Source organism: Lucilia cuprina, chromosome 3 (genome assembly GCF_022045245.1).
Source record: "Lucilia cuprina isolate Lc7/37 chromosome 3, ASM2204524v1, whole genome shotgun sequence".
NCBI lineage: Eukaryota > Metazoa > Arthropoda > Insecta > Diptera > Calliphoridae > Lucilia > Lucilia cuprina.
The window spans coordinates 67,422,700-67,440,368 of NC_060951.1; the positions used below are offsets into that span (position 1 = coordinate 67,422,700).

Here is a 17,669-nt window from a genome sequence, read left to right on the forward strand (position 1 = left end):
GGTATCGCATTTTGTTCAAAAGTAATTCCAATGAGTTCTTTTTCAATAGTTTATATAATTATGCATTTTTATGTGCTTAAAACGCTTTTTTTGATCATATTTTAGGTTTCCATGCGAATAACAATGAGAATTACTTACCTATTTAAACCATTCCTAGAGCCCGAAGTAGAACTATCGAATGAGGCAACTGTATTGCAGTCGGGGGAAGCTCTATGTCGATAATGTTGAGTAGTACGATTTCTGAAAGAAAAAAGTATAAAAAACATATGAAAAAATAAATAAAAAATTAACAAAAATTCATATATTATTTGGGTGTTAGACACAAGACAAAATGATTTGATATTTTAAAACATTACAACATAACAAATCTATCTACTGTGGGTTAGAAAAACAAAAATTAGAATAGCAAAAACATATCAAATATCAAAGATCTGTTATTCACAAGACGTGCAAAATAAACCGAATCCGCTTATTTCAAACACAAACGTGCTTTCAAAAATGTTTTATAGACGTGCAACAGCAACAGGCGGCATTTGCAAAATAGATGGAAGTATAAAATTTTTGAAGATTAATTTGAAATCTAATAGATAGATAACTGAGAGCAAAAAGGTCCATTCTTTCAGATACCTAATTTTATTAGAAAGTATTAGTGAGAAAATTAAATAAATAAGTTACTACAGGACCAGTGCGTGTTTTAACTGTGTTATTGTCTTCGCTCTCACTTTCCTATTTAGTTATCACCTGTATTAATGGTTTATTTTTTAATATTTTGTCACCACAAAAGTAACGCATATAATTTTGTAGTTTGGAAAAAAACACAGACAGCTTACTTGTTTAACTTAAAATTAATTATAATATTTATTTGCGCATATATGGCCGATTTTTTTATAAATTGTTCGCATTTTCGATTCAACAATGTTGTACATATATATTTAAAGATGTTTTAATTTATTAATCTTTGGCACGATTAATCTAAATTGTTTGAGAATGTACTATACATGAATGTGTAAAGTATATTATTGTTCTATTGAATGTTCATTGTGTTTAATTAAATGTTGTTAGATGGGAACATCTCTTTATTGTTTATTTTTAATATTTTCATTTTGTTGATGTTGCTCGTTACTGAATATTCCAGCTCTAGCGGCATAACTACGTCCACAAGTACTCAATTCACGTCGACCCAGTTTTTGATCATCAAAGGGTAAAGCCAAAATACTGTTCCACAGTGAATTAGGAGATTCTTTTTTAATACTTGAACATGTGCTATAGTGATCGTAGAGGCTTTGTGGTCTTATAAATTCCGTGTTTCCTAAATATGATTTTGTGGCCTCAAAAGTCGAAGCATTGAATTGCGTGGTCATCGTTGGTGGTGGAGGCATGTAACGCAAACGAGATTTAGGCATGTAATATGGTGGTAGAGACGAAGGATAAGGAAAATGTTTTGCATTATGCCACCGTTTGCTGTTTGAGGTGCTAGAGGGAAGGAATCAAAACATTGATTTGTTTAATGAAATGCATAAAAAAACTTAATACAAGTGTACATAAAGTTTAAAAACTTGTACATTACACCGATTCACTCCGTATGGAAACGTAATTATTTTAAAATGTTACCTTGATCTTTTTTATATCTTCAACTTTGGTGAAAGATATAAAATATAATTTCCCGACCCTATAAAGTATATATATATACTGGATACGCAAAAGGAGTTACTTTTTATACCCTTCACCTTCGTGAAAAGGATATACATAAGTTTGTCATTCCGTTTATAATTTCTATAATATAATTTTCCGACTTTATTCTGGATCCTTATAGATAGCGGAGTCGATTAAGCCATGCCAGTCTGTCTGTTTGTATGTTTCTTGAAATCATTTTTTAGAGGACCCCAGATATCAGGGAGATCCGAATCTCCAATAATTCTGTTTGACATGCTTTCGGGAAGATCACCATTCAAAATCAACAAATCGGTAAGTAACGGAGATATGAGCAAAAATCTGAGACAACCTCTGAAAATTTCATAAAAAACTGATATTTTTTATTCATGCTCAAAAAGAAATTGCAAAAAACAAAATACATAATCATACGGTAAATTTTGTTATTGTATAAAAACAAGGCAGAGCGAGAGCAGCACTAGTGTGCTGTTTTTGGTTAGAAACATGAAATTAAGTATGTGGAGCCTGGCTTAAGTTAGAAGCCATAAAAGGGAACTTTTTCGTTTTTTCAAAAGGTACTTTTTGAATATTTTATAATATTTAACCTAGGAACATGAAATTAAGTATGTAGATTCAGAATTAGAATCCAAAAAGAGAACTTTTTGGTGCTTTTTCGCTTTTCAAAAGGTACTTTCTGAGATTTCTATAATAATGAACTTAGAAACATGAAATTATTGATTCTAAAATCATGAAATTAAGTATGTTCCTTTTTGATTTTTCTATAATATTAAACCTAGAAACATAATATTATACTTCATGTTTTTAATGGAACTCTACCTTATACCATACATAGTATCTTTTTATAATTGATTTCGACCAACACCTTGCCCTAAAAAATAGTTATATACCATAATAAACTTAATATTCTTCGGGTCCAGTATTTTGAGTACAATGAGTATACGAATAGAACGATTCTTTCTAAAATTAAAACGTATTCCCGCAGGGCGACTACAACCAAGGTCAGTCTAATTTTCCATGTGATTAATAATAGGAGTACTTTTTGGAATTTTTTGAATTCTATTGTCATCAAATTATCCTTGAGCCCTTCAACCCATATGTTTATTTTTTACTGAATCTTTCTTATAAAATTTTTTACTATTTTTGAAAGTGTAGATTTATTTATTAAATATTAATCAGAGATTAACAAATATTTGATGAAATATTAAAAGTATTAAAATCGTTTCTTATTTTGCTTTCTAAATCGGAAATCTAGCAATTTCAATTAATGGTAGGTAGGTAGGTCGATAGAAGGATGTGTACTACATCAAATCTGAAGAATTACACCTAGGCCACTATCGGGCCTGTTGTGCGCTTCTTACCATGAAAAAAATTATTTTTCAGTGTTCAGAAACTCAGTTTCCTGAACGTAATTCCTAAGAATCTTCCAATCAGTGTTAGTCAGGAATGTTATTTCCTGACTTAATTTCATGTTTCTAGCCAATAACAACGTAACGTGATGTTCATTCTTTGCTTTGTGTTTATAAACAATAACAAAAAAATGACCGTTTGATAGTGTGATTTGTTTTTGTTTGTTTATTGCTTTGTATAAGCATGCTCGAAAAATGTAATTTTTTTATGCAATTTTCAGAGGTGGTCTCGGATTTTTAATCATACCTTCGTTACTTATGGGACGATTGGGCTGATTTTAAATAGCATTCTACTCAATCGTATTTTCGATAGATTTATTGAAAATTCGGATCTTGCAGATATCTGGGGTCTTCTGAAATTGATTTCAACATACACACAGACAGACGGACATGGTAAAAGCAAAATCGACTCCGCTATCTATAGGGACCCAGAATATATATACTTTATAGGTTTGGAAAATTATATTATAGAAATTACAAACGGAATGACAAACTTATATATACCCTTCTCACGAAGGTGAAGGGTTATACATTTTCGACATGTTTTAAATCAAATATAATAGATTAAGTAGAATTGAATTTGTAGAAAATGTATGGGAAATCTACATGATTCAACAAGTTTTTTTTTTCAAATCCACTAGATTTGCTCAAAACATCTCAGTGAAAACATACACTTTTACTCGTTATGCCGCCAAAAGTGATAATTTTAAAGATGTAATTTCTGTTGTAAGAACAATTACGAAATAAAAAACGAAATGTGTTTACTGGTCCATAATTGTCCCTTTCCTTGCCCTATTCCGAAAATGCAGTATAAAAATTTTAAAAATAAGTAATAACACAAGGGTCAATTTATAAAAATCTATTCTATATATAGAGTCATCTTGAGAAATTCACTTTAAACATACGGCACATGCTTTAATACTGGGTAAATAAGATTCGGCATAGACTTGCTATTTCACTATGATACTACATTCGTGATTTTCTATAATAACTCACCTGCGTACTAATATAACAATTGTCGTAATTACTGCAGCAAGGAATACAAAGCCTCCGAAAGCACCCAAAGCAACAATTGCTCCCAAATTTAATTTTGCTTCCTTCGTTTCTTTGCGATCTGGATTATCCACGGATATAGGTACGTTGACATTAGGGGATTGGTTATGACGTATATTAACACTATCCGAAATTTCATTGTCTTGAGGATGTGCATTTTGAATGACATTTTGAATGTTATGTGTTGTTGTATCCATAGTAGACGAAGGAATATAAGGGACACGATTATGAGTTTGACCAAAACCAGATGATGGTTTCGAAGTGCTTGTGGAATAAGATGCAGTGGAACTAGGAATTTGGAATGCTGGAGTGGTATTGGGTTTCTTAGGTACAATTACTGGTCTCAGGGTACGTCTAGGAGGGAATTCTTCACGCACAGTACCTGGTACCACATACGTAACATCTTCATCGGAATCAGCTAAAATTAGACAAAAAATGTCATAAAAAATTAAAAGCGCTAAAAATATTTACTCACTTTCAACATTAAGTTCAATATTTGGACTCTGATTGGTGCCATGAGTAGTGGTGCTAGCAGATGTAGTTGTTGGTTTGTATATTTTCTTTGTTGTAGTAATTTTGGGCTTATATGATGTTGTAGATGGTAAAGTAGGTGTTGGGGATGGTGGGGGAAGTGTTAATGGTTCCAATTTAATACAACGTGGTAGAGCACTACTCCATTGTCCCGACGACAGACAAGTTATCACACGTGGGCCTTCCAAACGATAACCTGTAGGACACGAGATTTCTGCTTTAGATCCAAAGTAGGTACCGTTTGGAGTAGAAATTATCGTACTATAGTAGTTGCCAGGCAATGTATCACACTCCACAACTTAATGAAAATAAAAAAATAATATGAAATATATTTTATTACTTTTCCTCAAATATGCGAACTTACTCTCACAACGTGGTGGCGGACCATTCCAACGCTCGTCAAAATCACACGTTAATAAAGCTCTGCCTACCATTTCATAACCTTCCTGGCATGAATACTTTACCAAACTCAAATATCCCACTGTACCATTCAAAAGGTCATATGTGCCATGAGGTATAGAAGCGGGCAGACCGCATTCGATATCTGTTAAAGAAATTGTGAAACAGATATTTTAAAAAGTATTATATTGAAAAAACTTACATTTGCAAACGGGAGGAAACTCATTGTAGAAGCCAGTCTCTAAACATGTTCTTGTTGATGGACCAACCAGTAAATGATTAACATCGCAAGTATATTTAATTTGTGCTCCAACTTCAAAGCCATTCTGTGCAACCATTGTAGAATTAGGAGGCTGTTCGGGTCTACCACAAGTTTTAGGTTGGTGTTGACAAATGAAATTTAACATTGTATTGCAATTTGTGTCACTCCATAGCCATCCCTTAGAACCGTCAAATCTAGCGCAATCTTCGTCACCTCCTGGATGATTCCAAAATGAAACAGTTACTTCCTCACCATTAACCCATTTCCAGGTATTTCGATCTTCGGAATCTCGAACAGCACCCATCCAATATTGTGAACTTACATCACTGCGATGCCGGCGCCATAACTCCCAACTGATGAAACCTTGAAGGGCTGGATTGCTCTCGCTGATTAAAGTACCACCGCGTGATCGACAAAAAGACAAAGAGTCCAAAAAATTCAAAGGTTGTCTATTGTAAAAAATGTAGCATTTTCCATTATATGAGGCTAAAGCACCTGGAGGCTGATCTCGGAATGTAGGACAACGCTCAATAGGTAATGCTTGATCAGTATAAACGAATGCTTCACAGATAGACAGTTGATTGGGAGTGTTATTTTCTAAATGTACGGAAACGAAAGCTCCCGGCATCGGAGGATTACAAGGTAAAAACAATGGTTGCCCTTCCTCTAAAAGACCCGTAAATCGGTTGCAAATGGGATTGGTACCCAAATCAGGTCGGTTGTTACCAACGCGCACAACAATGGTGGCAGGTTTATTACCTAAAAATAATATAAAATTACAATATCTTATAAATTTAATCATAATTATACTCGTAATTTTAATATTTATAAACAATGTCCAATGTAAGTAAGGTTAGAGCATTTCGGAAACAAGCACAATAAACCCAATATTATTATTATTAATTCATAATTTTAAACTTTTCCTTTGACAACCCAATTTTATTTTTTCAGAATGCACACTTAACTAAAGGTTACACCTTGCTTGTAAGAGAAAGAAAAGTAATATATTTTTTACTTTTAGTATTTAAAGTATTAATGGTTATTATCCATTAATTTTTAGATAAAAATAATAATTGTTCACATATTCATGAAAAAATTATATTATGAAAAAAACTTAGTAAAAACAAGTAATATTTCTATATTCGGCTGTGCCGAATCTTATATACCCTTTACCAAGTATGTTTTAAAAACAGTTTTTATTTATTTTGTATCTCTGCACACATGTCACACATAACATACACACAAACAAATATAAACTGTAGCAGAAATAAATATTAACCGTTGTACTGTAATGCCACCATCAAACTGTATTACCACCTTCAAACGAATATGAGCTGTATTACCAACATATTACTGCTTTATCTCCGTGTTCTTGTTATACCCACTTACCTTCGTGAGAACAGAACAGCATGCAAACATACAAAAAAATACACAGCTGAATAAAACTAAATACATATCCACACGCACATGTACATCTTTATCCAATTCACAGTGTTGTTGTTGCTTTTTTAACAAAGCATGCAAAAAATGTGGTTTTTTGATGAAATTTTCAGAGGTTGTCTCGGATTTTTGCTCATATCTCCGTTATTTATAGACCGATTTTGCTGATTTTAAATAGCGATCTTCTCGAAAGCATGTCTAACTGAATTATTGAAGATTCGGATCTCGCCGATATCTGGGGACCTCTAAAAACTGATTTCAACAGACAGACGGACATGGCTTAATCGACTCCGCTATCTATAAGGATCCAGAATATATATACTTTATAGGGTCGTAAAATTATATTATAGAAATTGTAAACGGAATGACAAACTTATATATACCCTTCTCACGAAGGTGGAGGGTATAAAAATAGAATAAGAATGGCAAATAAAACATTGTCAGATGTTGTGTCGGATTTTTGCACATATTTCCGATATTTATAGGCTTTAAATAGGAAACTTCTCGAATATATGTCTTATTATAGAAGATTTAGAATTGATTTTCGCAGATATTTTTCTAGTTGTCAAAAGAACCAGATTTTTGGTTTCTCACAATTATTTTGCGATGGTCCCAAAATAAGATTAATTTTAAATCTCATTTTATGCGTTTTTCGTTTCTTCGACCCCAATAACCCACGAAAATCATGGTAACATACATACATATATGTATATCTATACATGGAAATCCCTCATTGCTTCGTGCAATTATAATATATTCGTTTTCATCACCTTCAATTTATTATTACTTGCACTGATAATTACGACAATATTTTGTAACTATGTATGTATATTTTAAAATAAAAAATTTACTTTATTTACTTAGTAATACATACATATGTACATATGTATAAGTTTGAATAAATAAATACATACATGTCTATACATAGTTTTCAGTGAAAGTTATCTTATATTATTTAAGAAATATATTTTCCCATAAAGCAGTTTTAGTAACTCTCTGATCTCCTAAGTTCATTTCGATTGCCAAGTGTTTTTAAAAGAGAAATTCTCCTTTTCATGACGCACACTTACAACAGCAATTTTAAACAAAGTCTTACAAATTTAAAGTAACAAAAAAACTACGTATTTAAGTAAGTATATACATTCATACATATATACATATGTATGTATAACCCACAACTTCGCAAGTGAAAGTATGTGAGTAAGCATTCAAAAGATTGACAAAAATAAAAAAAATGTGTAATGTTTCATTACTGTTCGTCGACATTCCTATACCAAACAGTGGACATTTTAACGATCGACGACTTATTTTTGATACAATACGTTATAAACATACCACAACACGATTTTCCGAAATCCAAACGCACTAATTGTACCATGTACGGTTCCAACAGGTTAACATACCACCACGGTGATCGCTCGGGCTTTGTGAGTGAACAGGTCTCTGGGGTATAGAACGCAGATGTAGAACCATCTATAGCTTTTTGAGGTGCACCGGTACCATCCGTAGAAATCTGCATTGGTGCTTTGCCTGCAGCAACATTAAGTACTGAAAAATTAAACATAATAAAGTATGTAAAAACTATATTTTTTCAACATTATTTTTATTTTATAATGAAATTGTATGTATGTATGCATGTATGTATGTATGTATGTATGTATGTATGTATGTATGTATGTATGTATGTATGTATGTATTTATGTACGTATGTATGTGTGTACAAAACAGTTATGACAGTTAAAGCTGTTTTTCGGAGGGCCATTTGTATGCTGGCTATATGAAAACGTGGACCGATATTGCCCATTTCCAATACCAAACAAACCTTACTCTATCGACAGAAATAATCAATATTTCGATTTCGAACGGAATGACAAAATCACCATTTTTTATGGTGAGTATAAAAATAAATTGTCAAAAATTCTATATACCTACATATTTTTCGTTTGTAAAAATTAAAACTATTTCGGGTTGTTAAATGGGGGTTTAAAACAAGTATGTATGCGGCCTTGCGGACCATACAATACATATTATTTTTTAAATAATAACATATTTAAATTGATTTTTACTTTAATTTCGGAATATTTTTAATTATCGTTGACAAATGGGGGTAAGATAAATATGAGCGTATCCTTATAAATTTTAGAAAAGAAATTTACGTCTACATCAAAGTAATGTATGTAGATTTCATTGAGTTATTAGTGTTAATAAGTGAATTTTGTAGTATACAGTGGTGTAAGGTGTAAACATTGAAAAATCTTATATGTTTGTGAAAAAACAAGTTGCCAATTTTATTATACAGAAAATATTTAAATACTTTAAACAAATTATTATTTATTATAGCCTTCAACAGGTATTGTCAAGGGTGAGAATAAAAATGCATTATATAGGTTCCCAAAAAATTTTTATTTTGTTTGGATGGATCTTGTTTTGTTTATTGCCCCCAATAACACAATGTCTAGTTATTCTTTATCTTAAGGTTAAATTGATAGTTTTTATACAAAAAATATTTTAATCGGCAGAATAACTTTCGGTTAAACGATAACCAGAGGTGGATTTAACGGGGCTTAGTGTATAAAAATAACTGTGCCATTAAGTTTACATTTTTATATTAAATTTTCGAAAAAATTGTCTATCCAATAAAGTTTAAAACATTTATATGAAAATACAAACAACAAAGTTATTGGCAATTTCCCAAGCCATATATTAAAACAATCATGCATATTTTGCATTGTTTGATTTTAATTTTGTATGTAGAAGTTATGTAAACAAAAATATCTACACAACAAGTAGGAGTTCTATATTCGGCTGTGCCGAATCTTATATACCCTTCTCCATGATGTGTTAAAAAACAGTCATTACGAATTTTATTACAAAAAAAAAATACCAATTGTAGACCATTTTATACTATCTAAATTATTCCGGGCTCTACATGCTTAACTTCATATTTCTAGGTTCATTATTATAGAAATTTTAAAAAGTACCTTTTGAAGAACGAAAAAGTACCAAAAACTTCTCTTTTATGGGTTCCCACTTAATCCAGGCTCTACATAATGTTTCTAGGTTCAATATTATAGAAAATTCAAAAAGTACCTTTTGTAAAACGAAAAAGTACCAAAAAGTCCCTTTTTATAGGTTCTTACCTAGTCAAGGTCCTACATTATAAATTTCATTTTCTAGGTTCAATATTGTAGAAAATTCAAAAAAACCTTTTGTAGAACGAAAAAGTATCAAAAAGTCCCCTTTTTAGGTTCTTACCTATTCAAGGTCCTACATTATAAATTTCATGTTTCTAGGTTCAATATTATAGAAAATTCAAAAAAGTACCTTATGTAGAACAAAAAAGTACCAAAAAGTCCCCTTTAATGTGTTCTCGTCTAATGCGGGCTCTACGTACTTAATTTCATGTTTTTAGCCAATAACATGTTCATTCTTTGATTTTTGTTTATAAACAAGAAACCACAATAACAAAAAATTTACCGTTTGATACTGTGTTTTGTTTTTGTTTGTTTATTGTTTTGTACAAGCATGCACGAAAAATTTAAATTTTTCATGAAATTTTCAGAGGTGGTCTCGGATTTTTACTCATATATCTTCGTAATTTATGGGCCGATTTGACTAATTTTAAATAGCGTTCTATTCGATCGTATTTCCAATAGAATTATTGAAATTCGGATCTCGCAGATATCTGGGGTCTTCTGAAAACTGATTTCAACATACACACAGACAGACAGACGGACATGGCTAAATCGACTCCGCTATCTATAAGGATCCAGAATATATATACTTTATAGGGTCGGAAAAGGTCAGGAAGGTGAAGGGTATAAAAAGGAGTTAAATTAAACCTTGTTAGAAAAATGAGACTACATATTTTGAGATTATTTAATTTTAGACATTCAAATTAGATTTTATTGTCGATTGTAATGTACTACATCAAATAAAACGTCCACAATAAATAGACTTATTAGCAAACAATAAAATATTCTATCTACAAAAACATTTAAGTTTTAAGTAAAAAATCCGATTTATCCATTTATTATACACTAGCTATACCCAGTGTGCTTCGCTACCCTCATCGTAATGGAATAAAATAAATTTCATTATTGTAAATGTATATACATCTGCAATATCAAAAATTCCCCTTTTAGAGAACTCTTTAAGTTTGATTTTATGATTCTAGTCTCAATAATACAGAAAATTAAAAAAAAAACAATTGAAGAACGAAAAAGTACCAGACAGTGCCTTTTTATATATTTTCATTAAATCAGGATGACGCATGTTTAATTTTCAACCAGAAACCAAAAAAAAAACGCATAAAGATTTTTATACAATCAGGAAGCTACATGTCCAATTTAATGTTTTTAGGTTCAATAATATAGAAAATTCAAAAAGTATTAGTAAAAGAACAAAAAAGTACCAGAGTATGCTTTTTCAATTTTCGTGTTTAATTTTATGTTTATATATTCAATATTTTAAAAAGCTCTAAAAGTACCAGTACCAGTCAAGTACGAAAAGTACCAAAGGACCTATTTTATTTAATTTCATGTTCCTAAGTTCAAAAAGTACCAGAAAATATTCCAGTTTGAATTTTCATTTACTCAAGTCCCTGATTGCTTTTAAAGATTCTAATTAACTCCGGGCTCCACATGCTTTATTTCATGTTTCTAGGATCAATATTATATAAAACACAAAAAGTACCTTTTGAAGAACGAAAAAGTACCCTTTATAGGTTCTCACTTAATCCAGGCTCTAAACGCTTAATTTCATGTTTCTAGGTTCAATATTATAGAAAATTCAAAATGTACCTTTTAAAGAACGGAAAAGTACCAAAAAGTCCCTTTTTATAGGTCCTCACTTAATCCGGGCTCTACATGCTTAATTTCATGTTTCTAGGTTCAATATTATACAAAAATCCAAAAAGTACCTCTTGAAGAACGAAAAAGTACCAAAAGTCCCCTTTTATAGGTTCTCACTTAATCCATCCTCTACATACTTAATTTCATGTTTCTACGTTCATTATTATAGGAAATTCAAAAAGTACCTTTTGAAGAACGAAAAAATACCAAAAAATCCCCTTTTATAGATTCTCATAAAAAGTAACTTTTGTAGAACGAAACAGTACCAAAAAGTCTCCTTTTATATATTCTCATTTACTCCGGGCTCTACATGCTTAATTTCATGTTTCTAGGTTCAATATTATACAAAAATCCAAAAAGTACCTTTTGAAGAACGAAAAAATACCAAAAAGTCCCCTTTTATAGATTCTCATTTACTCCGGGCTTTACATTCTTAATTTCATGTTTCTAGGTTCAATATTATAGGAAATTCAAAAAGTGCCTTTTGAAGAACGAAAAAATACCCAAAAGTCCCCTTTTATAGATTCTCATTTACTCCGGGCTCTACATTCTTAATTTCATGTTTCTAGGTTCAATATTATAGGAAATTCAAAAAGTACCTTTTGAAGAACGAAAAAGTACTAAAAAGTCCCCTTTATAGATTCTTATTTACTCCGGGGTCTACATGCTTAATTTCATTTTTCTAGGTTAAATTTTATAGAAAACTCAAAAAGTACCTTTTGTAGAACGAAAAAGTACCAAAAAGTCCGCTTTTACAGATTCTCATTTTCTACGTGCTCTACATGCTTAATTTCATGTTTCTAGGATCAATATTATAAAAAACACAAAAAGTACCTTTTGAAGACCGAAAAAGTACCAAAAAGTGCCCTTTTATAGTTTCTCACTTAATCCAGGCTCTACATACTTAATTTCATGTTTCTAGGTTCAATATTATAAAAAATACAAAAAGTACCTTTTGATGAACGAAAAGTCCCCTTTTATAGATTCTCATTTACTCCGGGTCTACATGCTTAGTTTCATGTTTCTAGGTTAAATTTTATAGAAAACTCAAAAAGTATCTTTTGTAGAACGAAACAGTACCAAAAAGTCTCCTTTTATAGATTCTCATTTACTCTGGGCTCTACATGCTTAATTTCATGTTTCTAGGTTCAATATTATACAAAAATCCAAAAAGTACCTTTTGAAGAACGAAAAAGTACCAAAAGTCCCCTTTTATAGGTTCTCACTTAAATCATCCTCTACATACTTAATTTCATGTTTCTAGGTTCAATATTATAGGAAATTAAAAAAGTACCTTTTGAAGAACGAAAAAGTACCAAAAAGTCCCCTTTTATAGATTCTCATTTACTCCGGGCTCTACATTCTTAATTTCATGTTTCTAGGTTCAATATTATAGGAAATTCAAAAAGTACCTTTTGAAGAACGAAAAAGTACCAAAAAGTCCTCTTTTATAGATTCTCATTTACTCCGGGCTCTACATGCTTAATTTCATTAACGAAATAAAAATTCTATTCCAAAATGTTGCAACATCGTAGTGGGAGCCCGTTATTACGTATTTATATGTATAAGTTAATAAACCAAAATCAATGTTTTATGAAAAAAGTACCAAAAATAGGTACAATTTTCACCCCTTAAACATCCGAATAACCAAAAAGTACTAAATTTATATTTTTATTTTTTCGTCAAGTTATGAAGGAGTAAAAAATATTGTTTGAATGTTCACTGGTTTAAAAGATACATGGGGTGCAAAAAAAGTACCAAAATACAGTTTTTACCCGTTTATTCCCTAAAGGGGCCGAAATTGAAAAAAGTACCAGACACCTGTCCGCTTATTTTTTAAATGAACGACGATAAGCTTTAAACTATTTTTGTATCTTTTCTAGTTTAGGAGATATGAGGTTACCGATTTTACCCGTTTTTACCCTTTTTTACCCCCTAAACATTCGAATTTCCAAAAATCCCGTCTTAGTGGATCTATTTGGTGGGGGACCAACCCCCTGTCCAAATTTCAGCTCTTTAGCTTTAACTGTTTAGGCTGTGCGATGATGAATCAGTCAATCAGTCAGTCAGTCAGTCAGTCAGTCAGTCAGTAACGTTAGAATTTTATATATATAGAAGATTATCGTCAACTATATTCGTTTAACAATTTGTTTATTTAATAAAAATTTGCATTTTAGGAGACGATATGTATGTACATTGGACCGACTAACTGTGTATGGAAATCAAAAAAGTGTTAAAAAACAATTAAAAGGGACATTTTGGTTAGTCCAATTCACGAACGGCCACCGATAGACTAGAAATATTTTGGATACCTCCATAAAACAAAACAAAGATTTTATGAAGTTAGTTAAAATATTGAATTTAAAATGAAAAATCGTGTCCCATAGGGCATTTTCTTCAAATCTATCTATAACTTTAAAACTGCTAATAATAATAATTTGAAAAAAAATCAAAGGGGACAAAAAACAGTGTTTTTTGTCGATTTATTTTGGATTTACCCAACCCTTGTATTCATTAACAAAATATTTCACAATGTAAAAATTGGTTCTACTTATTAAAACAAAAAGAAGCTTTCTTTTATTAAAATATTTGTTTAGTTACCTATTCTGAACAGTCATTTGCATATTATGTATTTAATATGCTAATGTTGTGCTCATTTTACTAAATAACTTTGTCATTATTGTTCTTTGGTGTATAGACATACATGTATATACCTACATGTATGTCTATATTCGATGCTTTATCAATAGTTTTTTTGAAATTACAAAAAATATTTTTTGTAGATAAATTTAAGATTTAATCATTAGGCCAATTTGTATTAAGCGTTTGTATCAAATTATATATTTATTTTTTCAATTTCTAAAAGTATTATATTATCAGAACGCCGTAAGTTAAGCGATTATTTCGTTGTACTAATATCAAAACAAAGAGAACAGTTTTTAATGCTATACTAAATGTAAATGTGTTTATTAATAGGAAATACAATATTTCTATATTAAATAGTTACCACAAAAAGGTATTCCTTCAGGAACCCATGTGCCCTTATCACAGACTCGTCTTGCAGGTCCTAACAATTCAAAACCTCTTTCACAAGAATATGATGCAATGGTACCATCTGTTAAATTTACATTCGAAAACACAACTGTACTGTGAGCTGGTGACCCAGGAAAACTACAATGAGACGATTCTGAAATGAAAATAAAATAATAAAGTTAATAAATTTATATTTAAACCTAAACAAGTAAGAATGTATATTAAATCATGACCGACCATATGATACCCTAAAACTGTGAGTATGTTTAAAATGTTGATTATTTTTTTTAATAATAAAGAATTTTACGGTTGTAGGGGAAATAATGGACCGATTTCAATAGGCAAGTTTTCTTGAAAGTTATCCTGTAGTATAATAGGTACAGACGAATATTGCTTAGTCGACCCAGAGACATATTCTTGGTATATTTTAAAGTAGGACCAATATTTTTGGGTGTTACAAACATCTGCACACTCGCATGAATTAATAAATTCCTCTTATACATAATTCTTTAAACATAATACAGAAACAGGTAAACAGAAAGAAAATGTCGCTCAACTTTTAACACAAATACTAATAATAAGGTAATAGTTTGATCCACACACAAAACTGAACTAAAACCTGTCTCTACTTAATACCTTCCAGTGTTGTTTATACATACATATGTACGTAGATACATATTCACATGTATGTACATACAAGCATGCATACACCCATATGTATGTATAAAAATACATATTCATATATATATGTATGTATGTAAGTATCTAAAAGAAATTGGAATTATAGAATGCGGTCAAATCTAAAATAAACCGTAATCAATGACCGAAATTATACATAAATACATATATATATATACATATGTATATACATTTGTGTTAATTTAACATTCTACAGTTTGAATGTGTGGAATAGATCGGTTAGTGAATAAAGAATAGTCAAAGTCAAGAAAAAAGACAATTATGAGTTTCCATGTTTCCGTATGAGAACACTCAGAATGTTATAACACGTAACAATATACATATAAATTGGAAATTCAATTAATTCACGAGAATATTATTTATTCGAAATAACAAAATAACAGACCAAATTATGCAATATTTAAAAAAAATATTTTTTGGGTAAAATCTATCAAAATTTAATAATTTTGCAGCCATATCATAGCCAGTCGTCTCCCAAAGACCTTTCAAACATTGTAAGAATGAACTAAGTTTTCTTTTCGTCGGGAACATCAGAAACTTCTATTTGTATGGAGTAGAAATAAGGAACATACTAATTAATTTTCTCACCAAAAATAAAAATATAGCTCATTGCTATATTTAGCAGGAAACACTAGACTAGATATCGCATTAGCAATTTCTATTTTATCGACCTAGTCAAAGAGCTGTATGGATAATTCAATTATTAAAAGATTCCGGACTTGATTCAATACAAAGATTGTTTGCTGCTAATCAAAGTACTGAGAAAATAAATTTTATGCACGAGATCTGATGCATAATGTGACAATTTTATAAAGTATCTTTCAACTGAAGAAATATATGTTTACTAAACCAGGAACAAGAATGAAATTTTGTAAATTTATAAACTCACTAGTTCTAATCGAAAAACAATAGTATGTGTGTTAATTTGTAAACTTTATATAATTCAATAACTTTGTAAAATTTGTTATTATGTTAATCTAGTGTTAATTAATTTTGTATATCAGATTTATTGAATGATAATTTTCATTACCTAAACAAAATTTTGTTAAAATTTTATGATTTTTAATGGAAAGATGTCATGATGGAAAGATTGTTTAAAAATAAATAAATTTTCGTTGTCATTATTTTGAACTTCGAAGTTAATTTCGAATATTATATTGTATTGTCTTTATGTAAATTATGTATTTCAGTTCATTCGGACTACAGGAACTAGTTTAAACTGCTTTAAAAAAATTTTTATCAAGTTTCGATTTTTTTACTTTTTATGATCCAGATATTTTTTATATCTATGAATGTCAAATTTCAGCCATATTGGGCTATTTCTCTAACTTATAAAAATCAATTTGGACGAAATTTAAAACATCAACAATTTTTCCAACAATATTGGCTTTTGGCAACACTGTGCAAAGAACCTGTAATAATCGTCTAAAGATAAAATCTAGATCACTTGAGGAACCTGTTACTCAATGGAAAGAATATTGGCATTTGAGCATAATATTTTCTTATATTGTTAGCTTTTTCTTAAGTTTATGTAACTGTTTTATACTTTTTTCTTCGTGTTTATAGCTAAATGGTTATAAAAATCAACATATCATGTACATATGCACATAATATAAGAGTGCATTGAAATAATATACATACATACATGTGTACGTATATCGACACTTAAACATAAAGGTACCTAACATTTTATTTATAGTACGGGAAAATAAAAATAATAAAAATGTTTATTAGAAGTGCCGAAAAAATATCTTATTTTGTGTATTGGTGTAAAAACCCGTGCCATAAATCGGTTGAAAATTGTGTAAATAATAATACTTTTTATTTCCTGAAAAATTGTGCCATTAAAAGTTTTATTTTTACAAATAAGAAGCAAATATGACAAATTATTTATGCTTTACACTTTTCTGTGTAGATATTTAAACAAATACCAAATAATGCTGAAAATGCTTGATTTTTTTTATATATGGGCTTGGGCTTTTAGACTATCTCGAAAGAAAATCAATAAATTCCTATTATTTACCCAATCATACACTTATTGTCAGTAAAACTACTAGAGATCTATTTTAGCAAAAAGTATGTAGCGTGTTGGTTAATATTCAATATTTATTTAACTTAAAAAAACTTATAAATTTTACATTAACTTTAAAGAAAAAAGTAATGAAGTCGAAAAACTTCTATTCGAGAGAATTCTAATTCATAGTGTGTTAAAACGTTAAAATATAACAAGTAAGAGTTCTATATTCGGCTGTGCCGAATCTTATATACCCTTCACCATGATGTGTTTAAAGCCTTTTGTACCTTTTGAAGAACGAAAAAGTA

General features: G+C 30.2%; 1 protein-coding gene across 2 annotated transcripts in view; it reads right to left on the minus strand.

Annotated features, from left to right (window-relative positions):
* LOC111678904 overlaps positions 1 to 17,669 on the minus strand; it is a 29,865-nt gene that overhangs the window by 1,356 nt on the left and 10,840 nt on the right. Inside the window, exons 2-8 of one of the 2 annotated variants that reach the window (XM_023440348.2) lie at positions 14,623 to 14,802; positions 8,098 to 8,310; positions 5,263 to 6,081; positions 5,026 to 5,205; positions 4,606 to 4,959; positions 4,074 to 4,548; positions 139 to 240 (exon numbers count right to left, since the gene is read on the minus strand). In XM_023440348.2, coding sequence (XP_023296116.2) covers positions 139 to 240; positions 4,074 to 4,548; positions 4,606 to 4,959; positions 5,026 to 5,205; positions 5,263 to 6,081; positions 8,098 to 8,310; positions 14,623 to 14,802 — 2,323 coding nt within the window. Of the gene's footprint in view, positions 1 to 138; positions 241 to 858; positions 1,474 to 4,073; positions 4,549 to 4,605; positions 4,960 to 5,025; positions 5,206 to 5,262; positions 6,082 to 8,097; positions 8,311 to 14,622; positions 14,803 to 17,669 lie in introns of those variants that run through there. The other variant, XM_023440349.2, reaches the window with a different exon arrangement.